Source organism: Lichenostomus cassidix, chromosome 3 (genome assembly GCF_008360975.1).
Source record: "Lichenostomus cassidix isolate B80296 chromosome 3, HeHo_3.0, whole genome shotgun sequence".
Taxonomy (NCBI): Eukaryota; Metazoa; Chordata; class Aves; order Passeriformes; family Meliphagidae; genus Lichenostomus; species Lichenostomus cassidix.
Window position 1 is genome coordinate 36915203 of NC_139483.1, and position 21874 is coordinate 36937076.

General features: G+C 36.6%; 1 protein-coding gene across 6 annotated transcripts in view; it reads left to right on the plus strand.

Moving 5' to 3' along the window:
- The window catches only part of QKI (QKI, KH domain containing RNA binding), a 150398-nt gene that overhangs the window by 86008 nt on the left and 42516 nt on the right, over positions 1–21874 (plus strand). For all 6 annotated transcript variants that reach the window (XR_014850805.1, XM_085055326.1, XM_085055328.1 and 3 more), the window contains exon 4: positions 17185–17328. Coding sequence is in view for 5 of the 6 variants with exons in the window: in XM_085055326.1 (XP_084911452.1) it covers positions 17185–17328 (144 nt within the window). In the remaining variant the exon portion in view is untranslated. The remainder of the gene's footprint in view (positions 1–17184; positions 17329–21874) is intronic.

A 21874-nucleotide genomic window follows, 5' to 3' on the forward strand; every position in this document is an offset into this window, starting at 1 on the left:
AACTATTTCTGTGCTAGGGACATTTCTGAAAGCTCATGTTGAGTTTCTCCTGAAAGCATCACATCATCTTGAAGGCTGTATTGGACATACAGGAAAGAACTATGCATCTGTTTTGCTGAAGTTTTTTTGGACCTTCCTATTCCTTATTGTGAATAAAACCAGACAGTTTGCATCATTGCGTAACAATACAGGATTATACATATTTGGGAAACCTTGGCTTAACTTGTCTTTTGGAGCGTGGGAACAAATGTTCTGGTCCATGTTAGAGGGTTACAGTGGGAACAGCAAAGAAGCTAGATCTTGCTCTGCTAATGTGAGAAAATAGTTTGGTGGGCTAAAGAAATCACTGCTAGTTAATAAGCTGTATTGATCTACATTAATATCTGTGATGGTTTGGAAAGGGAGAGGATGGGAAAAAGGAAGTGGGAGGTCAGGACCTGTCAGTTGGCAGTAAATCCTTGTCATCTGTGGGAAATGCATTTTGAAGAAAGTTTTTATGCTTCTGATTTTTTGAATAAGAGGAAACATCAAGAAGGAATTCACCTTTCTTTTACCCGTCTCTCTAGGATATGAGCAGTGTGTAGTTACTTCTGTCCTCAATTCCTGTACTGAATTGCTGTCTTATTTTCTAAGATGGATTAAACCATTGTAAAATGTAAGAAAGGCTTACACATAATGACCTTTTCTACCCAGTCTTATCCCCTTCAACTTCTGTAATTCAGAAGTATATTAAACTGTAAAACTTTCATTTGATTTTTGTGGGGGCAGATAAGCGTGCAGTGTGAAAATGTATATAACGGACATTTTAATGAAAGAAGCTTGGAACTTGTCTTTTAAAGAGTAGAAGCAGTTAATTTTTTAATAACTTTTTGCATGTTTCTGGTAGTGTTCTGGAATTTGTTTAAAAGTTGCTCATTTTAAAATACTGACTTGGTTAGCACATCAAGGATTTACTTTGCTTCTGTAGCTTCGTACTTAAATGTAATGACATTCTGTTTGCCTCTTTCAATCTGTCCAGTATTTATTAATGATACTTCTCTCTTCATTAGAATCTTTGGTAGCTGAGGGAAAATGCTAACCAAGGGAATGTGTTGAAAAAAACAGAACTTGAAATTTTTCGTAATAAGCCTTAACTGTGCATATTATGGTGACTTGCAATGGAGCTGTGATAATTTTGTTAATTAAATGGTCTTAGTTTGCACTCTCAATTTTACTCAAAATGATGCAAGTGAAGATGTCAGTGAATTCATTATTCAATGAGTTTTTTAGAAAATTACTTCCTTTGGTGAGTGTTTTTGTACATGTTACCTGAATGTGTGGGATTCAGAAGGTTCATGTGAAACCAGGTGTCTTTTTGGAAGGATGATGATGTCCCCTAAACAGCAGTTGCAGGACTGCTAATATAAAGGGATCTTGAAGGATGCATATCTAGACTTTCTCTCCTAAAACCAGTATACATGTAAATATTGTGATATTTGACTTTGAATTAAAATCGTTAATAGCTTTCACTTTCTTTTGTGCTTATGTAATGAGCAGGAGGTTTATTGAACATTGTTTTCCAATTGTAAGAAGTGGACAGAATTTTCATAATTACTCCTTTACAGAAATTACTTATTGCAGTAATTTCATATGGGTTTTATTTAAAATGTGTTACACAGATGCTATATAAAGGGCTGATGGGAGTGTACAGTATTTTAAATGAACTAAAAGATTTGTGGTTTTAATCTCATTAAGTGTAGAAAGTGATTAAAGATTTCCAAACCCTGGCCTTAAGGACAGATTCACTGAAGAACCAGAGAGTTCTCTGTGAAAGCCGCCAGAGAGAGTATGATGGGTTGTAATGTTTTAAGTCCAAAGAATCATTAAAGTCATGCTGGTATGCACTGGCCCTTTTTTTTGTTTGTTTGTTTTTTGGTGGTGTTTGGTTTTTGGGGGGGTTAAATTATTTTTTGCTTCCTTTGGGATTTATTTTGTTGGTTGTGTTGGGCTTTTTTTCTTCAGTTGTTTTTTGTAAATCACTGGATTGATGCTGCTTGAGCAGTGAAGGAGGATCCTGAACATCCGTCATTTCTGTGCTGTAGGAAAGCTTTCCCTAATATATTATTGGCAGCATTCTCATGAGCCATTTAATATCAGTGCCAAGCTGACACTCAGCTATACAGTCTTTAACCTGCATGACTATTACTACATTTTAATCCAGCCTTGAGACATGTGGCACCTGCTGGAATACTCCTCATTGTGTAGTCATTATAATCAATAGAGTAGTTGCATGAAATTGGTCATAAAGAAGGTTTGGAACAGTGGTCACACTTTGAGTTACCTAGGTGGTAGCTTGGGTGTGTCAAATCCCATGTAATTGTAGCAAGGATTTGAGGCAGCTACTGTAATAAAACTGTAATTACAGACGGTGTGCAAGGTTTCAGTCATAAATACAGGGAAAACGTGTGTGCTGAGATTGAGGCAGGAGTTCCGAATTCTTTCAAGGACTGAACTTTAGTTTGTTAGCCAGTATTTATTGTCAGTTCTGTACTCAGTGGCAAATTTAAGTTTTCTGTACTCTTTGTAACACAATTGCATTTATTTTTAAAGTAGAAGTTAGTTTATTTAATTTGCATTAGTATCTTGCTAGCCACTTTCCATTTCCATACTTTCCATACAGTTTTGAACTGTTGTCCAGTTATAAATAGATTTGTTTTGTAATTGTTGCAGATGCGTAAATATGAAAGAATGGAACTATTGCATGGTGGAGTGAAATGATTAAAACCCAAAGATAAGCTTGTATAATCACCATAAGAGTAAATTATTATAGTTTGAGCAAACCCACTGAATAGCAAAAAAAGAAAAAATAATAGAGAGAAAACAAAAGCCTAGACTGTTACTATTAAATGGGTTAAAATCTAACAGACTTAACAGTGGTGCTCTATAAAATGCTATATGCCTTGTTCCACTCAGTACTGTACTACTGATAGTCAGTCACTGTTGAAGAAAAAGTTGAATAAATCATGGACAACAACAACCAACACTATTCATGCACTGCATGGAAGTATTACCCCATAGTATGAATCTAAAACAGGCAACATAAAATATTTGTTACATTAATCAAAGAATTTGACCCTCTTTTCCAAAAGAATCGTGGGCTGTAGAGGGGGCTGCTATTTAGAGCAGAGCAAACTACCATGTAAGTGCTGGGGTAAGGACCCTAGGCAGTCACTTGCTTAAGAATACCTGGTCACTGAGATAAAGCCTTTCTTTCACAGAGTTTCAGGAGACCTGCTGACTGCAGAATTAACTTTGGGCATCTTATCTGGTCTCACTTCTCTCTAATCTGAAATGCAAGATGTTCTTCTAATGCTTCTACAAATCTGAAAATATGGAACATTAGTACTGTGGGAGAAATCACTGCATAAAGAAATGAGAGTGAATAACTGAGTGACATATTAATGATATAATTCATTAGTGGAAATCACTCCTAAGCAATTACAAAAACCTTAAAAAATTGCCCTTATGTAATAAAGCAGTATTGGTACTGCTGTATGATGAAGAGGGGAAATGCAGCTGCTGAAACCAGGTTGATGTCTCCTGTGAAATTACACGTTATTAAGAAGAGTGTTGAGATTGCAAATCTTTATGCCTAAGTGAACTTTTTTTTAGAGTTAATCACTATGCTGTGAATGACAAGGTTTTTTTTCTTTGACACACCCTTCCTTAAATACGTGGGACATGGTGTGCTGGTTTCTCAGGTTAACAACTGAGACGTAGCATTTGAAGTGTAAGGAAGGTGATTGCTTTGCAGGCCTAACCTGGAGTGGAAACTGAGTTTTCAGAATATTTAACTTTTAATAGCAATTTATGTACTGTGGTAAGATCACATTTGATGAACGTGGCACTAATAAATTCCAGCACGTCCATGGGCAGTCAGAGTGAGGGGCTGCCCATCCTCACTGCCTTTTGGGAGCAGCTGGGCTGCTGTGTATCCTGCCAGAGGTGTGACTGATGGCTGGCAGCTTCCTACACAGGGAGATGTGCCTGTGCCCTCCTTTGTGCTCAGCCTGCTACTGGTGGAATGTGTCACTGAGCCAGTTCAGCTTGCTAAACAGGCAAAACCTAATCTGACAGCAGTAGTTTGCTGCTGTGTTAACTGGCTCTGGAAGGCCCCAGCAAGAGCTGCTGCTGGTACAAAGAAGAGGGAAGGAGAAAGGAATGAAGCCACTTCTCTTGCGGGAGTGAGCAGTTACCCTTGAAGCTGTGTTAAATTGAAGTCTATGCAGGAAACCCTTCTATTCCAGAAAACTCAGAACAGTTCTGTCTTGGGATTTGGGACAGTTTATTTCTCTGAGGTGACTATGCAAGATCAGTGTTCTAATTATAAGCATAGACATTGTGTCTAAAGTTGTCAATACTCATTTTAGCAACCGCTTATGAAAAAGTTTGGTTTATGTTTAGCACTCTGCTTTCTTGTTAGCATAGGAGGTGCTTGGAATCTAAATATACAGGGGTAGCATTTAGCTGCCTAGGCACTTGAGTCTTCTTGCTATCTTAGCAGAGCTGGAGGAAGCGGGAATGCATCTTTAAGGAAATCTGCAATGATGATTCATCCCAAGAATTGAAACAAGAAAGGGGAAATAAAGAAAAACACTAGGTATTATCATATAAATACTGCATGTACTACTTTTCACTAAGGTCAGGATTCCACAGAATACTTTAGTTTATGTATGAGAGGTGTTGTAACATAGATTACTTCCCTCCCCCTTGCCCTGTTTTCTCCAGTCTGACTCTGCCTGCTCTTGTCAAAACTTGGTTGTTGTTAACTTACGCATCCAAATCACAAACAACCATTCCCAAGATTTACAAGATACAGATTTTGAGCTAAAGCTCTGGCATTGTAACCATGCCAGCCTGATCCTAGCAGTAAAAACAGCTTTGCTTTCCTGCACATGGCCTCTTCCCTGCATTTGGCTGCATTCTTGTCGCCCGTAAGTCAAGTACTATTGGCAGAGTGTCACAGGTTAAAGTAATAAAATCATATACTCCATCCTTTCCCCTCCCCAACCTGTTCCTGAACCATTCTGAAAAATCAGTGGTGTTCAATGTTTGTTTGTTTCAGCTCTTTTATTTTTTTTCTTCAATTCTCTGAGCAAAACATGTTCTTTATGGCTTGGGAAGTTATTTGAGTTATTTGAAGCTTAACTAATACCTAGATATGTTTGGTTTGAGTCACGAGTCTCTCTTTTAATTGCTTTGACAAACAGTAAAAACCTAAAGATCACAGTGTCCTAAAATAAAGCTAACAACATATTACTGTTAAAATAATTCTATTTTACATTACAAGTCTCATTTGAGTTTATAGAGACAGTAGTAACTTTGTATTGTTAAAACAAGGTCACTATTATGTACATATGAAAAGTAAAAAATACAAACTTGTTCCTTTTTTACTTCAGTTTTTTGGGGAAGGGGAGGAAATAGGGAAGCATTTTCGGTCTTACTTTCCTTAATTTGGCTTCTGTGCAGTTATACTGTATCTGAAACTTGTCTGTTATATTGTAGGCTAAGAGGTGGTGCTTTTCAATTTTCTTGGGACACTGATGTTATGTTAATGTGTTCAGTGTAAGTTTCTGTAAAAAACACTCTGTAGTAACATCTCTGTGTACTTTTGTGCAAAGATTTGGAGTTAGTGAAATTTCACTTTTCTTACTAACTGCTAAGCAGTCTCAGAAAAGATGTTAAGGTTAGTAATGGTGTATTATTGTAAATGTTAGTGGCATGTGAAAATGGGGAAGGAAAATTCTCTCTTTAAAAAGTTTTGTTATTTTATAACCAAAAAACCCAAAGGATTGAGTTGCAAATAAATATTGCAATTTTACAAAGTTGTCTTCAATGTACTCCCCTAAGACCTTCACTAAGAGTTATGCAGAGGAACCCCTATTGATATATTTTGTATTTTTTATCTATATGAGAGGCATGTGCAACTTCTCCTTGAGAAAATGCTAAAAGCAGAATGGTCAGATTTCAAGCAAATGCTGAACCACAGGACTCTTGAAGTGATAGGCACACTGAGATGAAGGAAGTAGAAGTGTGGATGTGTTGGCATTAAAATGTAGGGTGTCAGCAGCTGTTTGTTCTGATATCTCCAAAAGGTCACTTAGCTATTACATTTTTTTTCTCCCCTTGATATTTCTTTCCCCTCCTTTTCTTTAAGATGTCTGTAAATTCAGTTTGGGAAAATAAAACAAAAAAACAGTCACTTACTCTTGATTATTTTAAAAAAAAAAATTTCACAAATTTATATATGAATTACTGTAGCTTTGTCTGCTTCTTAGGCTTTTAACATATAAATGAGTGAAAATTTTTGGATTTCATGTTTAAATTAAGCAGGAAGAGCACCTGAAGAGAAGTGTGTGTTTATTTTGATACTTCTTGACCCTTGTGGTTTGTTCAACATCACTTATACGTGAAGCTGTCATAAAAGAGTAGGAGCACAGGGGCTTGAGGATGAGTTTACCTGAGAGATTGATCAATGTAACACTGAAATCAGATTATTGGTGAGCAGAATGTTTATATGTTGGCAGGGCTGCTGTGTTGAAGTAGCAATTGAGTCAAAACAAGGTAGAGAGGAAATAAAACATGGAACAGAAAATAAAAATGGCTGAAATTCAGTAAAGACAAAAGCCACAGATATGTCCAGCAGTTACTGGTGATGAAAGTTACATGATAGTCCTTCAAAAGAAGAAAGAAAATGTTTCAAAACATGTACAATTACATTACTAGCCTAGGAGCTAATCATGTTGTCTATGGAATACAAAAGTGTAATTTGTTTTATATTTTTTACTTGGCCGAGTGCTAGTGGCTAATACTATGTGGAATGCAGTTTTCCAAATGCAGCATGCATTTCCAAATGGCATTCCAAATTGGAGGCAAGGACAATGTTTTGGGGTTGGACTTAAGTTTGATTTGTTCGCTTGGTTTTCTCTTAATGGTTAAAAAAAAATGCTAAAGAAATATTTGGAAGTGCTATACTACATAGACTAAAAGACTGGGAAACCAATGAGCAGAGTTTTTTCCCCTTAAATACAGTTGAAGAATAGTGATAGCACATTACTGTAAACAATGCAGTGAGTATTCAGAAATGTGAAACCACTGCTCAGGTGTTTCCCTAAGTTCCCAAATCATTAAACTGCAGGTACCTATGATGCTTTACACTGTTTGCGTTCATTGTGCAGATGGAAGTAAAAGTTTGATATGAATGGGAAAATGAAAAACTAGGATGGTTACCTTGAAGCAATAAATAAAGGTTCACCTTAATATGCTGTTTTTATGTTTTACTTAATCTTTCACAACTGCAGAAAGCTTCCAGTCCTAAGTAAAAACACAGAAACCTAACTCCCGAAGTCCTTTATGACTGGGCTAGGGATGCCTCCTTTTTTTTTTTTTTTTTTTTTTTTTTTTTCTTTCTCACATTCTGGGAAGTGATTTGCTTTCTTTAAGGGCAAAGTGGGAAACACCTTCTTCTGTGTTTCTGTGGCCCAATATTAGGGCACTCCTGGAATACCTGGTGATGTTGGTGCCTTTTTACCTGAGGCAGTTACTAGGATCTTGATGCTCATTTCCTGGATCACGTACAAACCACTGGATTGTTACATGGCATTTTCTTAGAGTTGCAACTTCTTTCTTCAAGCAGATTTCTTGAAGTTGCCACGCCTTGAGTTAGGTTTAGAAAGTATATTAAATGAGGTCCTTTTGGATGTCAGCACTTTCAGGTCTCCTACTTTGAGAATCCCAGATGGAAAATGGTCATCAGGTTTCAGATTAATGAAGACTCTCTTGCTTGTCAGCATGTACTTTAACAGAGTTTTAGTCACCTTTGTAAGTTTATGGGTGGAATAGAGACATGCAATAGCAAGGCTCGTACCTTGGTGTCCTGAATTTCCTAGGTAGAAGGAAATTCAATGGTAAGTTAAAATATAATACAGCTGGAATACTGCTTAAATAAAAACTGAGATATACAGAAGAATTTTAATGTACCAAAAAGGGCAAATTCAGTAGTATTATATAGTGAAATATTATATTAGTGCGATGTTGGTTCTGCTTTAAGAAATAATTTTCCATGTTCATAAAAACTGATCTATTCTAGATTTGTTTCTTATTGCATATATATGTAATTTAACATCCTGTTAATTATTTCTCAAATAAAAATTGTAAAGCATGTAAGACTGTAAATTGAGTAATTTACTTACGTGTGCATGGTATGTAGGTATTGCTTGATAATAGGGTATATAAAAGAACACTTTATTGTCCTTTCTCTGTCTAAAGCTAGATAGGGGAATCAGCTTTATACTGATTAATAATGCTCATAAACTCAGAGGCAAATAGGTTTATGCAGATGTGATTTTAGAACAGTTGCAGGTTATTTTGAAGTTAAATTCATTAGTGACTGATGATGAATGGACTTGAGTCATGAGTTGCAATACACTTACTGTCTGCATTTCGTGATTAGAGAATGCTCTGAGGAATGTGTCCACTCTCACAGATGAGGTTTTGTTGGTCTAAGCCTTCACTGAAAAATGTCCTTTGTACCTTGAGATTCAGAATGTGGAGGCACTTCCCTTCAAAAAGTCATCTAAAGCTAACTCTGAACCAAGAAGACTTGCATTCAGAATTTATTGGTATTTCATTTTCTTTCCAAGGGAATTTGATGTTTGTTTAGTGAGTGGTCAATGTGTAAAAAGAATCACAGTATCGTGAAATGTTTATAACTGTTTATTCCCTTTTCTGTAAGGGAATAAAACCATACTTGGATATCAGTGTAACTGTCTCCATATAAAGTTTACTATACCAGGAATACTGATAAAGTTAAAATGTTAAAACTCTTACCTGTAGTTCAGAATCAGAGGAATGAAGAGTCTCATTCCTCTGCCTGGGTAAAGTTTGTTACTTCATGGTAATTTTAAGTATCAGTATTAAAAATTGCATTCATCTCTGACAAATATATCCAGGTATTGAGTTTACGCTATGCATTTCATATGCTAAATTCTCATTTATTTCCCTGTGGATACCGACGCGTGCAAGACTTTTATACTTCTATCCCACGGCAGTGAAGTATTCAGCCTTAACAGGCTCCTGGGCTTTGATAGCACTCGGCAATACAGCTTACTCCACAAACCTTGTTTTTCACACCGGCACAACTTGAGGGAAATACGCCAGAGGAAAACCCCGGAGAGGTGCAGTGGTGTTGCCGTTTTCACAGCGAGTTCCCCTTTGTGACCAGGTTCCTGCTGCTCCTCTCTGCGGAGCTATTCCCGTGCAGCCCCAGCGGGAGCTGCGGAGCGGGATGAGCTCAGCCGGTGCTGACAGCAGCTTCCCCTGCTCTCAGCACAGCCCCAGGCCGGGATCAGCTCCCCTCGGCCGGGCCGGGAAGAGCAGCTTTGGAAACATCCAGCGTGGTGCTCGCTGCATTTAGCAACCATTTTGACTGCAGGGCAGAGCTGAACTTGGGGCGGTGCCTGGTTTGAAGTTTCCTGAGCACAAAGTCTGTGTTGAGGCTTTGAGACAGAGAACAGAATCCTCTTGTGTCATTTGAACATTAGGTTGTTTCATGCCGCTGGATTTTTTTTCAGACCAGTTCTTAAAAGATTTTTTAGCTCATGCCCTTTGACAGTGTTTTGACAGCTATTGGCTAGGTTAATGTGTGCTGGAAGACACCCACTTTTTCAATCCCAAAATCATCTTGGAGTGGGGTCTTAGCATACAATAATAATTTATAATTAAAGACATAAAAAATTGTTTGACAGTCAAAACAGAAAGTGTGTGACTGTTAATTTAAGCAGTTGATCAGTTGTTTCTATAGGTGAAAACTTGGATCAGAAATGCCAAGTGTGGAGTAAGCTGCAGTTTTCTCCCTGACCAGGTGCTATTCCCTCCGCTTGCCTGTGCAATGTCACTTTTTTCACCATCTTTTTGCTTGTGAACTGCTGCCATTAGAAGCTCAGTAGGAGCAAAAGTCTGTGTTAATTTGCTTGACTGTAACCGCACAATTAAAGCAGTTTATCAGCAGGGGTTAGGACAATCAGTGTGTTCTGATGCTTCATGCTGTAAAATTACTTCTGTTGTTCAAACAGATACTGTAATTAGTGCATCATTTTAAACTGGTTTTCTTCGGGGCTGGCTTAGGGTTTCATCTGATAAAAACCGCTATTTTTGGTACTTACCTATGCACTTATTTTGTTTGTAGGCCTCATCGAAATTAGCAACTTCTACTGAAAGGTTAATATCAGGACTGTATCATCCAAACACAAGTTTTGGGGGTTGTGGGCTGTTTCTCAGGACTTTTTCTTTGTTTTTTACCAGTCAATCCTGTCGAACCTAATATTCAGTCACAAGAATGGCAAGAGGAAGCCACAGTTTAAAATTGTTACTGTAATACTGGCATTTGATACACAGATGAGCAGGTTGCTTCATGCCAGATAATAAAGATGACTGTGTTCTGTCGCTGGCACGAGCGTAATTTGGTTTCATTTAGGGTAGTTTCCTGAGACCTGGTCTGACAGTCTTTTAAGTGGCATTGATGTGTTAAGATAAGGTCCCTCACCTTCTCCTTTTCCCAGCTACAGCAGTGACATTGTGTTGGCGCTCAGTCGCCCCTTATGGTTGTAAATTCCCTTGTGCAGCAGAAAATGAGGGGGGGAGGTGAGGAGGCATTTGCTGCATCAGCATGTTGTCTGAAAGGCTGGAGTGGTGCTTGACCAGTCCCAGGGGGAGCAGGCAGGGTGCCTGGCAACAGGAGGGAACCTCAGGAAGTTGTTACACTGGTCAGGAAGGGATGCAGTAATTCAACAGTAAGAGATTATCCAAGTGATTTTTGCTTTAAGGGCTGGACCTCTCATGAATACAGATCAGCTGATGGGCAATTATTTGTAGACTGAGTGGTTTATTCCTTGCATCATGTTGCAGAAATATTCTGTCTTCTGGATGTTTGTTTTCAACTATTTCTGCAGCTGAGAAGCCAAAAACTTAAAAATACAAGTCTATGGCTCAGGTTGGCAGAACAGTTGCAAGAACAGAAGTTTCATTAAACAACTCAAGACAGACAACTCTTGAAAGGTTGGGAGTACATGACTTCAGGGCAAAGTGCATTCTTCTAAGATTTGTCTGACTTGGTTTTACCAGTTCAACTGTGTCAACAAAAGGTTATAAAGTAAGATGTAAACTGTATTGAATGGTTGAGTAATGTTTCTCTTGGACTTACTAATAAAGACATTGTTGAATGGCTGCAATACAACACATCATGTCTAACTTAAAAATACTAAAATTAGATCAGGAATTTGTTTATAATGACCTTATTTGAGACTATTTAATTAAATGTCACTTCTGTTTCAAATTTGTTTAAAATCAGCATGTTAGCTTTTTTCTTATTTTAATTCACACAGCTCCTCTTACACTGCTTGTTGAATTACTTTTAAAACTTTGATATATATATATGTGTGAGTGTTTCCATTATGGAGAAGAAATACTCACCTAGAGCTACTGTCAATTTTTATGTACCTACAGCACAATCTATTAGGCAAAATATATTGTGGTAATTTTACTAAATAGCTGAATTTCTTCTCTCCACATCTTACCTCCTCCATTTGACTGAGAAGTGGCTGTGAGTGATTATACTGTTTTTTATATCTTAGGATAATTTTAATTAAAGTTCTTAGAGTGTATTTGAATTAAACCTTTGTATGGTTTAAAGGACTAAAGCTATTCTGATGCCTTTTAATTTTAGTGTTCAATTTGACATTATATGAAAACATTCTTCTCTTTTACTCTATCTTTTCTGTGGTTTTTGTCATTCAATAGGGAGAGCAGCTTGTTTAATAAGTTGGTGAAAACAGAATTTAATAGCCTATCACTTCAAGTGAGTGAGAATACTAAGGTTAATTTTCAACACTTGGTTGAGCTGGTGACTTTACTTCTTTAAAAGATCCTTGCTATTGGTACCGTGCTGGTTTTGTATCTTTTTAGTGGCCTACATTACAGGAAATTGTATGAGATGGAGTGGAAAAAAGTGCATAGAATGGAAGCTGCACTTTTTTTAATACCTTAGGCCATAGCTTTTTGAAAAAAATACCATGTGGAAAACTTGCTTCCTCTCTTACCACATTGCATTCATTCTTTCACTCTTTCTTTATTATCTAACTAATATTTCTCTCACTGCATATAAACAGATACTACAGAAGTATTTTTTTCAGTGTTTATTTCATTTTTCTTTAACGGCATTCTGACTGTTGGAAATGACTGGATTCTACTTCACCAGTTCTTAATTTGTCATCTTCATTTCTGTCACTTGTCCATACTGTGTAGGTCTTCAGGGTAAGAAATAAAGTTTGAGGTTTTTTTGAAGTTGATGATAAAATATATTTTATGGCTTTCTTTCTGGAGATATTTTCCTTTCTCAACATTTGAATAATTTTAACCATATCACTCAACCTTGACATTCCTTTCATGTTGGTTTGAAGTTTTTTGAAATGTACTGGCTATATAGAGACCTAACTCAGTACTCTATTCTAGAGGAGTTTTCAGTCATCTGCTTTGTGTAGCTTACAGAAAGGTAGTAAGTTTCTGTCCCATTCTTTCCACATCTGAGTAGAGGAATTAAGAAGATAATCTTGAGAATGGGATATGAAGATGTAAATAGGAACAGCCATTTAGGCCTGAGATGCAGGAGGTCAAGACCGTGACTTGAAGTTACCGTGCTGTGGTGAGGTGTATGGAAAATACAGGATGCAATTTAACAGTGAGCTGGACTGCAGTAGTTCCCGTCATGGAACAACCTTTCTCGTATTTCAGTTGGGTTGTATACATTCAAGTCAGTTGCATCCTTTACCTGTTTGTCGTCTTCCCCCTAAATCCCTCCCCAAGCAAATTCCTACAAAAAATAGTAGCTACACCATTTTTTGTGCAGCTAAATTTTGAGGAGTTGTAGCAATGTTGTTTTTATTTTACTTCCTAATACATTGATCCTAATAGCAAAATAAATATTGAGTAGTCTATTATTGTGCATAGGTACCCTGAGGATTAATGAGGGTTTATGCACAGGCAAGAGAATGAAAGCAAATCTGTCTACAGAATTAGGCTATATTTAAGGATACTGAAATTTCTGCCAAACAAGGAGCACAGTGAAATTTCATCTGCCATTTATGTTGTTCTTAATGTTCTTTAATTTAGCAGACAAGATAGTTTGGTTATAATTAAGATTTCTAATACTGTTGTTTCACAATGTTGTGGCATAAATCACTTTACATTGTAGTTTTCTGCATCTTCAGTCTCCATTTTTCTTGCATAATTCTTCCATAAACAATCTCTGGGATGCAGGAAAACTTCATGCTGTCAATTACTTCTCGTGTATGTAATACAATTTTGAATATATGCAATTGAATTTCTTTTTCTCCAAGTCTTAGGGTGCTGTTTCTTCCTTTAGTGTGCATACCTTCCTGCTGCCGTAGCAAGTGTTTCTTTTGCAAAATAATTCTCATGGCAATTTGTTACTCCTGGCTGCTTTTTCTTTCAATAGGTAGACCTGGCGAGTAGGCTGAATTGCTCAACAGTTGCTCCTGAAGGACAGAGGTCAATGGGCATACTGAAAGAAAAGAAATTACATTTAAACCTAAGAAAAAGCTTTTCTTTGTTGTGACTGAACACAGGTTGAGCACTTGAAGGGTCTCGTGGGGGAGGTGATGGAGTCTCCATCCTTGGAGATGTTTAAAACCCGGCCCATAGCAACTTGCTTGAGTTGACCCTGCCCAGAGCAAGGGGTTTGGATTGGAGGATATTCAGGGCTCTTTCCCACCCCAGACATTTTCTGAATCCATGAAGTGAACTGGTTTGTCTTACCTGCAATTCTCTTAAAGACCACCACATCTTATAGTTTCTCTTTGTACCAAGTTACGCAACAAAGCAAGTTGTAGTAATTCTTTCCTGCCCATCTCTTCACCATTTTCTCCCCCAAAAATTTTCAAAGAAAACCCTAATCAACCCTCAAAATCTTGGACCATATTTCATGAGTCTTCAGAAGAATAGTTTCCTACTAGTGTTCCACATATATTCAATTTACCTGTTCAGGCTTTACTGTAATAAAACATGGTTTAGAAAAAATGTGTTCAAGACTTGTTGCACACAGGATTAATTTGATGTAAATACATATTTTATTTGGGAGAAAATACGTTTTTTTCAAACATCCTTTTAGGATTTAAATGAGAATGAAGTACTGTAGAAATGGTAACTCCTAACTGCAAGAGGTTTGCAGATTCTCTCTCCTTCATGAGTGTAACTCTGCTATATATTTTGCACTTGATTTTCTGTTGGAATGAACGAGCTAGTAAAGACCTAACTTTCCCAATTTGGGTAAAACCAAACAGATGAATAATCAAATATGCCTACTGGTATAACATTCAACTAGCATTTTCAATAGAACAAAAGATACTTCTTCGAAAACTGTTAACCCACTAAGAACTTCATGAGATGGAATGGGAGCACTGGATGAATTCAAAGCCCCAGTGCATTGGGATAGAACAGAAGAAATTGGAAGCCTATTCCCAAACTCTGTCTTTTCTCTTTTTTTTTTTACTTTTTTTTTTTTTTAAACATAGTGTGAACTTTTATTCTTCTTAGCCTTCTTTAGTCTTACCATCTGACTTAATAAATAGCACTCTCAACAACAGGACTTTTATTAATATTCTTCATGGCTATAGAAGAGCTTATCATAGTCATGCACTACTTCAGTTATCATACCGATAAGTAGTTTGTATGATTGCTTGTGCTGTGAGGTCTCACCCTAATAATGCCTTTGATTATAAACCTTACACACAACACTTTCCACCTAAAAGTAAATGAGGGGGATAAAAAACCTTCAGTATCGTTTGTTTGTCCTATACACAGCTTTTTGTTCTCTTTTTAAACTAAACAAAAAATTCTCACGCTGCAGCAGAGTAAACTTGTAATGCAGTGCCAATACTTGATGTAACATTAATCTGAAACAAGTTTTTGAGCCTTTGCACCATATTATTTTCCATTATGAGAGAAATAGATACACCATCATAAAGCCCCTTTATGTTTGCCCACACTATGTATAAACATGGTGCATGGTATTTAATTGCATGGTAGCTAAAACTCCATTTAGGAATTCCTTCTCTTTTAGGAAGAGAACTTGGTGTTTTACCTGGGGGTCCTTTCCTTGTCATTTCTTCCTCTTGGCCTTTTTTTAAATTTTTTTTTTGCCTCCTGTGATACTACAGTTGAGCAGGTTGTCTTGCAGCTGGCGTTAGTAACTAAGACCTTGCCCATTCCAATGCTGTGTCAGTGCCAGAAGAGGTAGTTGCACATTTCTTCCTCTGCCCTCTGCTGGTTTAGGAACATTTTCTCATTCTTCATATACGTAACATATGATTTTGTATACTAACTCACGTTAATATAGCTTGTCATCATCTTAAAACAGTTCACTCCTGCTTTGAATTTAAAAAATATAATAAATGGAGTTGTTTAAAAAGTAAAAGTGGAGTTTTGATCACGATTGAATAAATAAGATGCAAATACCTTGTCATAGCCAGTTCTTTCAAAGATTACATTTCAACAGAGAATGTGTTGTAATTCAGCCATGCAGTGTGTCACGTTCTATATCATAAGTGAGAGTTACTTTTCTCTCAGTTTTCAGCTTCGGAAATGGGCAGACCTATTTTCACAGCCACCTTTATTTAGAAAGTTGGCAAAGATAACATTAAAAACAACCAAACGCACCACTGTAGCTGATAGTATGGAGTAATGGATACGTGCATGATATATACATAGTGAAATAAGTTTCAAAGTACTGATTCTTTTACATATGTTTTTCATACATCTCTCATGGTTCAGGTTTTTCTCCCCCATTTTTATCTTCGTCTATTCCACAAAACATTTCAGACTTAGCTGAATTAAAAATGAAACACTCCAAGGAGCAGTGCTCCCTCAGGTATATATGACTATGAAGCACTGCAAACATTTGTTGGTATTAAATCTTGAAACATTTCCTTAATCTGATTTCGTGGAGGAATTTTTCATGGAATTTGGGGGAAAAGACACATTTGTGGTTAAAAAAACCAACAAAACAAAGTTAAAGTGTGAATTGTGGTTAAGCCACAAACGTCGCCCTTGCAAATAGGAGGATCTTCTATTATGCCCAGCATTTTAAATTTTAAATAAGTGGGGTTTATGTGGGCCTTTTTATAGATTCGAAGTTGTAATAACCATTTTTGAGCCCCCCTTTTTTTACTTGTTATATTACATTTTAAATGTTGTCAAATTTAAATGAGGTTTCATGAACATTTAGCTAGCTCTATTCAGTGTTTAATAAAAAAAGAGAAGTTGGTAAGTTTCTTCTGTGTTGTTTCATGATATAATTTTTTGAAAGACTGGATATTTGAATGTGTTACTTAAATTTATTGGTTTCTGTTTAAAATTGTTTACATTAAAAATGTTTTGTTTAGCATGCTCTCCCTTTCTGAAAACATTTCTAAGATTTATCTTTGGGATTATGAATGCCATGGATGTGATGAGTACATGCCCCTTCTGTAACTTCAGTATTAAAGCCTTGTCGTCACCTCCTCTCTTTTCTTCATCAAGTGCATGTAGCTGTCCTTTGAAAATGGCAACTTCTGTTCCTTTTGTAGTGTTTGATTCTTTGAATCTTTGCCTCATGAGTGTATGAAAGTGATTTTTAACACTGGAGAATTGCTTTCTTGTCCTTTGGAGTGATTCAGATGGAGTTCTTGTGTCTGGTGTCTGTTTCACTTTTCTTCAAAAGATCAGTTGTTTAACCCCTTACCTGTTTACCTCTTGAACAGCTCTAAATAATGTTCAAAGTAATAGAGTGTTTGTAGTACTTCTTATTCTTGTTCCTTCATTCAGCTGCAGAAGGTATTCTGAGAAACAGCACTTGTATTGTAGTTTTTAAAAAGTGCAGTAAAGTATGAGGTTCCAAAACACAGACAAAGTCCCAGAAAAGGTACTTTGAAGCCTAAGTTCGTGTGAAAAGAAAAGTCTCCAAAGTATGAAGAAATGTATTTGCTGAAAATACAGTTCCTACTGTTCACAGAATTGAATTTGTCTACTGTTCATGTGATTGTTTTATACAGAATGTAAGTGCTTCATAGCTCCCATGTTTTAATTTTTTTTTAGGAAGAACAGAATCGAGGCAAGCCCAACTGGGAACACCTGAATGAAGATTTACACGTACTTATCACTGTGGAGGATGCTCAAAACAGAGCAGAAATAAAGCTGAAGAGGGCTGTTGAAGAAGTAAAAAAGTTACTGATCCCTGCAGTAAGTATTTGTATGCAAGCTTTTTATTCCCATTTTCAGAAGGTACTTTTGAAATGCAGTTTATATACTACAGGAGTAAGAGTAACCCTGCGGAGTGGCATGCTAGAAGGAAGTTTAGATACGATTTTGTAGTATTCTAGTGATCTTTAAACTGTCTCATCCCAGATTGAATTACTCCTTAGAACAGAATAGTATTTTAAAGAAACCTCTTTTTTTTGCCTGTTTTAGATACAGGTACAGGAAATTATCCCCTTTAAAAGGCAATGCTGAGCTGTTACAAACACTAGTTTTCTCTCTTCAGTATTCGTATTTTTGTACGTTAAGGCTGGGGAAATATGACATGCTTTCATGTTACACTTTGAGATGATTCTGGTACTTTGAGAAAAGAAGGCATGTTTTTTTAGATCATCTCATTAAGCATTTTGCAAAAAGAACAAAACCCTTTAGTATCAAAAAATTTTGCTGTCAGTATACGGGGGAAAAATAAATGTAGTGAAACTGGAAAATGGGTTGTCTTTCTCATTTCCAGATAATATAAACTGGCTTCTGCACAGCTAGATAACTTAAGTCTTTTTTCAGAGACCAAGATTACCCTGTGAGAGTTCTTCTCTTAGATATTCTCTATATTCTCACTCAAAGCAAGGTGACTCGGTGTGGCTGTATAGTGCATCCCATGCCATTAACTTGCATCTCGTGCTCATTTTTACCACCACTTTTGTGCCCCTTTAAAATGATAAGAATAAATTATATCTTTTTCAGTGGTGGAAAAATTTTCCATATTGCAAGGAAAAATTGAGACTATCTTATGAAAGAATGTAGTAGGTGGTATTAAAATAACCTACTGATTTTGGGTACTTAGTGAATGCTAATAGGTGCTGGCTGTGAGGAAACTTGTGACACATGCTGTCTCTATAAGCAGCTTTGTTCGGAAGACTTTTTAAAAGTTTCTAAAGATAGGGAGAGAGACTTAATTTCTGAATTACCAAAAAATGGTGTAAGCAGGAGGTATGAAAAAAAAGTGATTTATATCTCTTAACACTGCACGTTGTCAATTTCTGAAACAGAGAAAGTAGATCTTCAGAATTCATTTATTAAAGAGACCTTGAGCACATTAGGATTGAGTTTATGTAAGGATTTTTATATGGGCAAAACTTTGAAACCCTTATGCTACTACAGAGCAAACTAGAGAGCAAACTACAGAGCTACTTTAGCTACTACAGAGCAAACAGTTTAAAACCTAAACTTCTGTGTGAGTTAATTTTGTCACAGGTCTGTTCATTCTCCTGCCTTCCCCTTATTTGATGCATATGACTGAAAGCTCAACTTCAGGATGACCTGATAGGTTACAAACCCCCAGTATGTCTGAAGTACTAGTGTGTATACTCTGTATGTTTGTGTTACGCTTGTTTTGTGGAGCTCTTGGATGGGTGTGTGAGCCTCCAAAAAATGTAATGCATTAGTAGTTTTTTCACTGTAAAATTGACAGCCAGCTCTTTGTCTTGAAAGTACTCTGCCTCCTTTAGTAGCTGAGTCAGTTGGGGAAACTCTATAATGCTGATTACTTAAATAATTGTTTTTCCCCTTTAATAGAAAATAATGACACAGGGCTGACCATTGTCCAAATAGAGCATCAGCTGAAATACTTTGTCAGTTCACTTCATTATCATCTTTATGTACTGTGCATAGGCATAAGAGATTGGGTAGTGTGTATTATTTGCAGAAGAGTTAAAGGTCTGTTGGCTCTAATTTCTCAAAATCATGCCTTGGTGAAACAGGTATGTGTAGCACATGCTAATGAATTAGCGTATAGGTGAACTTTGTTTTGTGCTACCTATTGCATCTGTTAATTTAGTATAAAAAATGGGATTGTGGCTTCAGGCAGTTTGAGAGCTGAGAAATTCAATTTAGTATTAAAAGATAGGATTTGAAAACTTCTATGAGGGAAGTCATAAACCTCCAAATAATCAGGATAAGCATGAGGAAAAAAAGGAAGTCCTAGTGAGTTACAACAATATGAGTGAAACTGTTGGAAAATTCCAAAGATTATCTAAAATGTAAGAATGGAAAATTGGAAATTCTCTTTCATGTGGTAGAATACCTGCAACTATTACTGTTTTTCAGAGAAATGTCAAAGGATTAAAACTGAAAAACAGTATGTAAATGTATTTGTCTTCTATTGCTGTCCAACTTGATTAAAATTTGAGACTCTGTAGGAGAGAAGACTCATTTTCATTCTTGCTGTACAGTATGACAATGCTTTGGGTTTATGAGATAAATTTCAGAAACGTGTTAGTGTTGTAGTGTTAAGAGATGGAAATTAGTTGCTAATTTCTTGGAATGATCAGTTATTTTTGTACTCAAGATGTTAAAAAGCCTAATTACATTTTCTAGCAACGGTGCACAAATAGGCACGTTTCCTAAAATGGGTTTCTGTTTGAATGTACTTGGGTGAACAGAGACCATTTCAGTACTAAAGTGTGTTTCTTACGTTTATTAATCTGGATCATTAGTGATATTTTTTTTCCTTGTGGATGTGAATCAATATTTTCCCTTTTCACTTGCCCTTGCATTTTTACTGAGATAGCGGTATAGTCAAGTAGTTTATCTTTGAAAATGAAAAGCACAACTTGAGATAGACTGGCTGAACACATCATTTTTTTCTCCTTGAGTAGAAAGGGCAACATTTTTTGTTAATCATTATTCATTTGTATTTAATTTACATTTCTTCAGTATGAAACAGCTTCTTTTAATTATTGGCTGTACTTCAAGTTCCATAGGACTAATCCTTTTCCTCTTCCTGTAGTTTAGGGAGATACTGGTCTCTATCTAGACCTGCAGGATCATACAGTATTAATTCTTTCATGTTTTTCTTGAAAAAAGAAGCAGAATTAATAAGGCAGTCTGCAGACTTTTGGGTCACATCAAGTTGTACTGTCCTTATGCCTCCTTCTGAAGTGACTGCTCCAGATCCTTGATCTCTCTTTATTGTGAGAGCTTTGAGAGTTGTTTGTTACTTACAGGAGCCTAGTGAGAATGGGTGGTTGTCTTGCAAAGGAAAGACAGAAGGTGCTCTGGATTGATTGTTCACTGCAGAACAGAAGAAAATACTCAACTTGTTTAGGGGGACATACATAATCATGAAGTATGGAACTATCATGAATGGTTTGAAATTGTTCTTTGAGCTCCTGGGCTGTAGGGCTGAATTCCTCTGCCAGCAATGTGTTAGGCTTCTGCATATTCTAAGAGGTGTTGAATAAATACTTCTAGCTGAATGAGTTTATCTGGATACTCCTTTCATTTTACAGATGACCAGGTCTTGTTTAATTACTAATTTACCTTTATAGTAGCTGTCTGTAGAGGCACATACAACAGAATTAAAATTACAGACAAATACTTTTTACCCCTTTTTTCCTTTTGATTCCACACGTTTCCTTTCTCGGGAAAAGACAGTATTTCTGGTTTCTGGTTAGCTGTTCTAAGTTGGTCTGGAATCAGTGTTACTCAGATTTTTTTATTGCTTTTTCTGTGTTGGGGCAGCTGTAGTTTTACTTGGTTGCTGCCTCCATCTTCTTGGAAGACAGCTACAACACAGAATTATTCAGTGATGCTCCCTGTCAAACTTGATATATCATTTGCCACTACTATGTAGAATTTTAAGGTTGTGATGGGTAGGAAATAACGTTTCAGCAGAAGCTTCTTTCATTTTGCTCCTACATTTGGATCTTGCCTGTAACAGTGATTTTCATCTTTTCAGTCTTGACTATCTTTAAAATTAGCTGTATGGAAAAATAAATGTGCTGTGTACAAGCTTGATTTTTACAAATCGGAGCATTTTTTTATAGTGATGCTTGGTATGTACTCATTCACTAGCTGTCCTCCTTCTGTTTAGTCCCTGTTACTAGAGATGTTATTTTGATGGCATTTCTGTTTTTAGTCACTATATGCAACACATTTTAAGAATGTTTAACCATGCTTTAGCCTTAGTTTAAAAAAAAAGGCAGTTATTATAGTAATGCTTTAGATAATTTGTTGCTCTGTAATTAAGACCAGCAAAAGCTTGACATTTGAAAGATACTAGGAGTAGATTTCATTTTTTATTAGCCATCTAAAAGCCACAATAAATTCTGCATGCAAGTTTGACTTCCCTGAATAGCTCTTTCTAATTCATTCCTGCATGGTGTGTTGGTTTTACATTTTTGCTTTCACAAGTGAGAATATAGTGCTGCCTTCTGTAGTTTCCCTGCTGAAATGTTGGTCATGCTGTGCAGTCCATTGTTTGCTGCTTATTGAGTTCAAGTCATGAAATTAATAAGTGATGGAGTCGCAGAGGAATAAATGCTGTCCTTAAGAGCATTTTAGGAAATTCCTACTATATCTGTTTTGTCAGTTCCGATACAAGAGCCTCAGAGAGAAAGATCAGATGGGAAGCTCTGTTCTCAGGGCAGTGAAGCAGCCAAACATCTTGGCAGTGACTGCCAGATAACGTGGTAAACTTTCTGATGTGGGGGAGAGGTGATAGTGTGTTATTTTTAGTATGGTGAAGCGG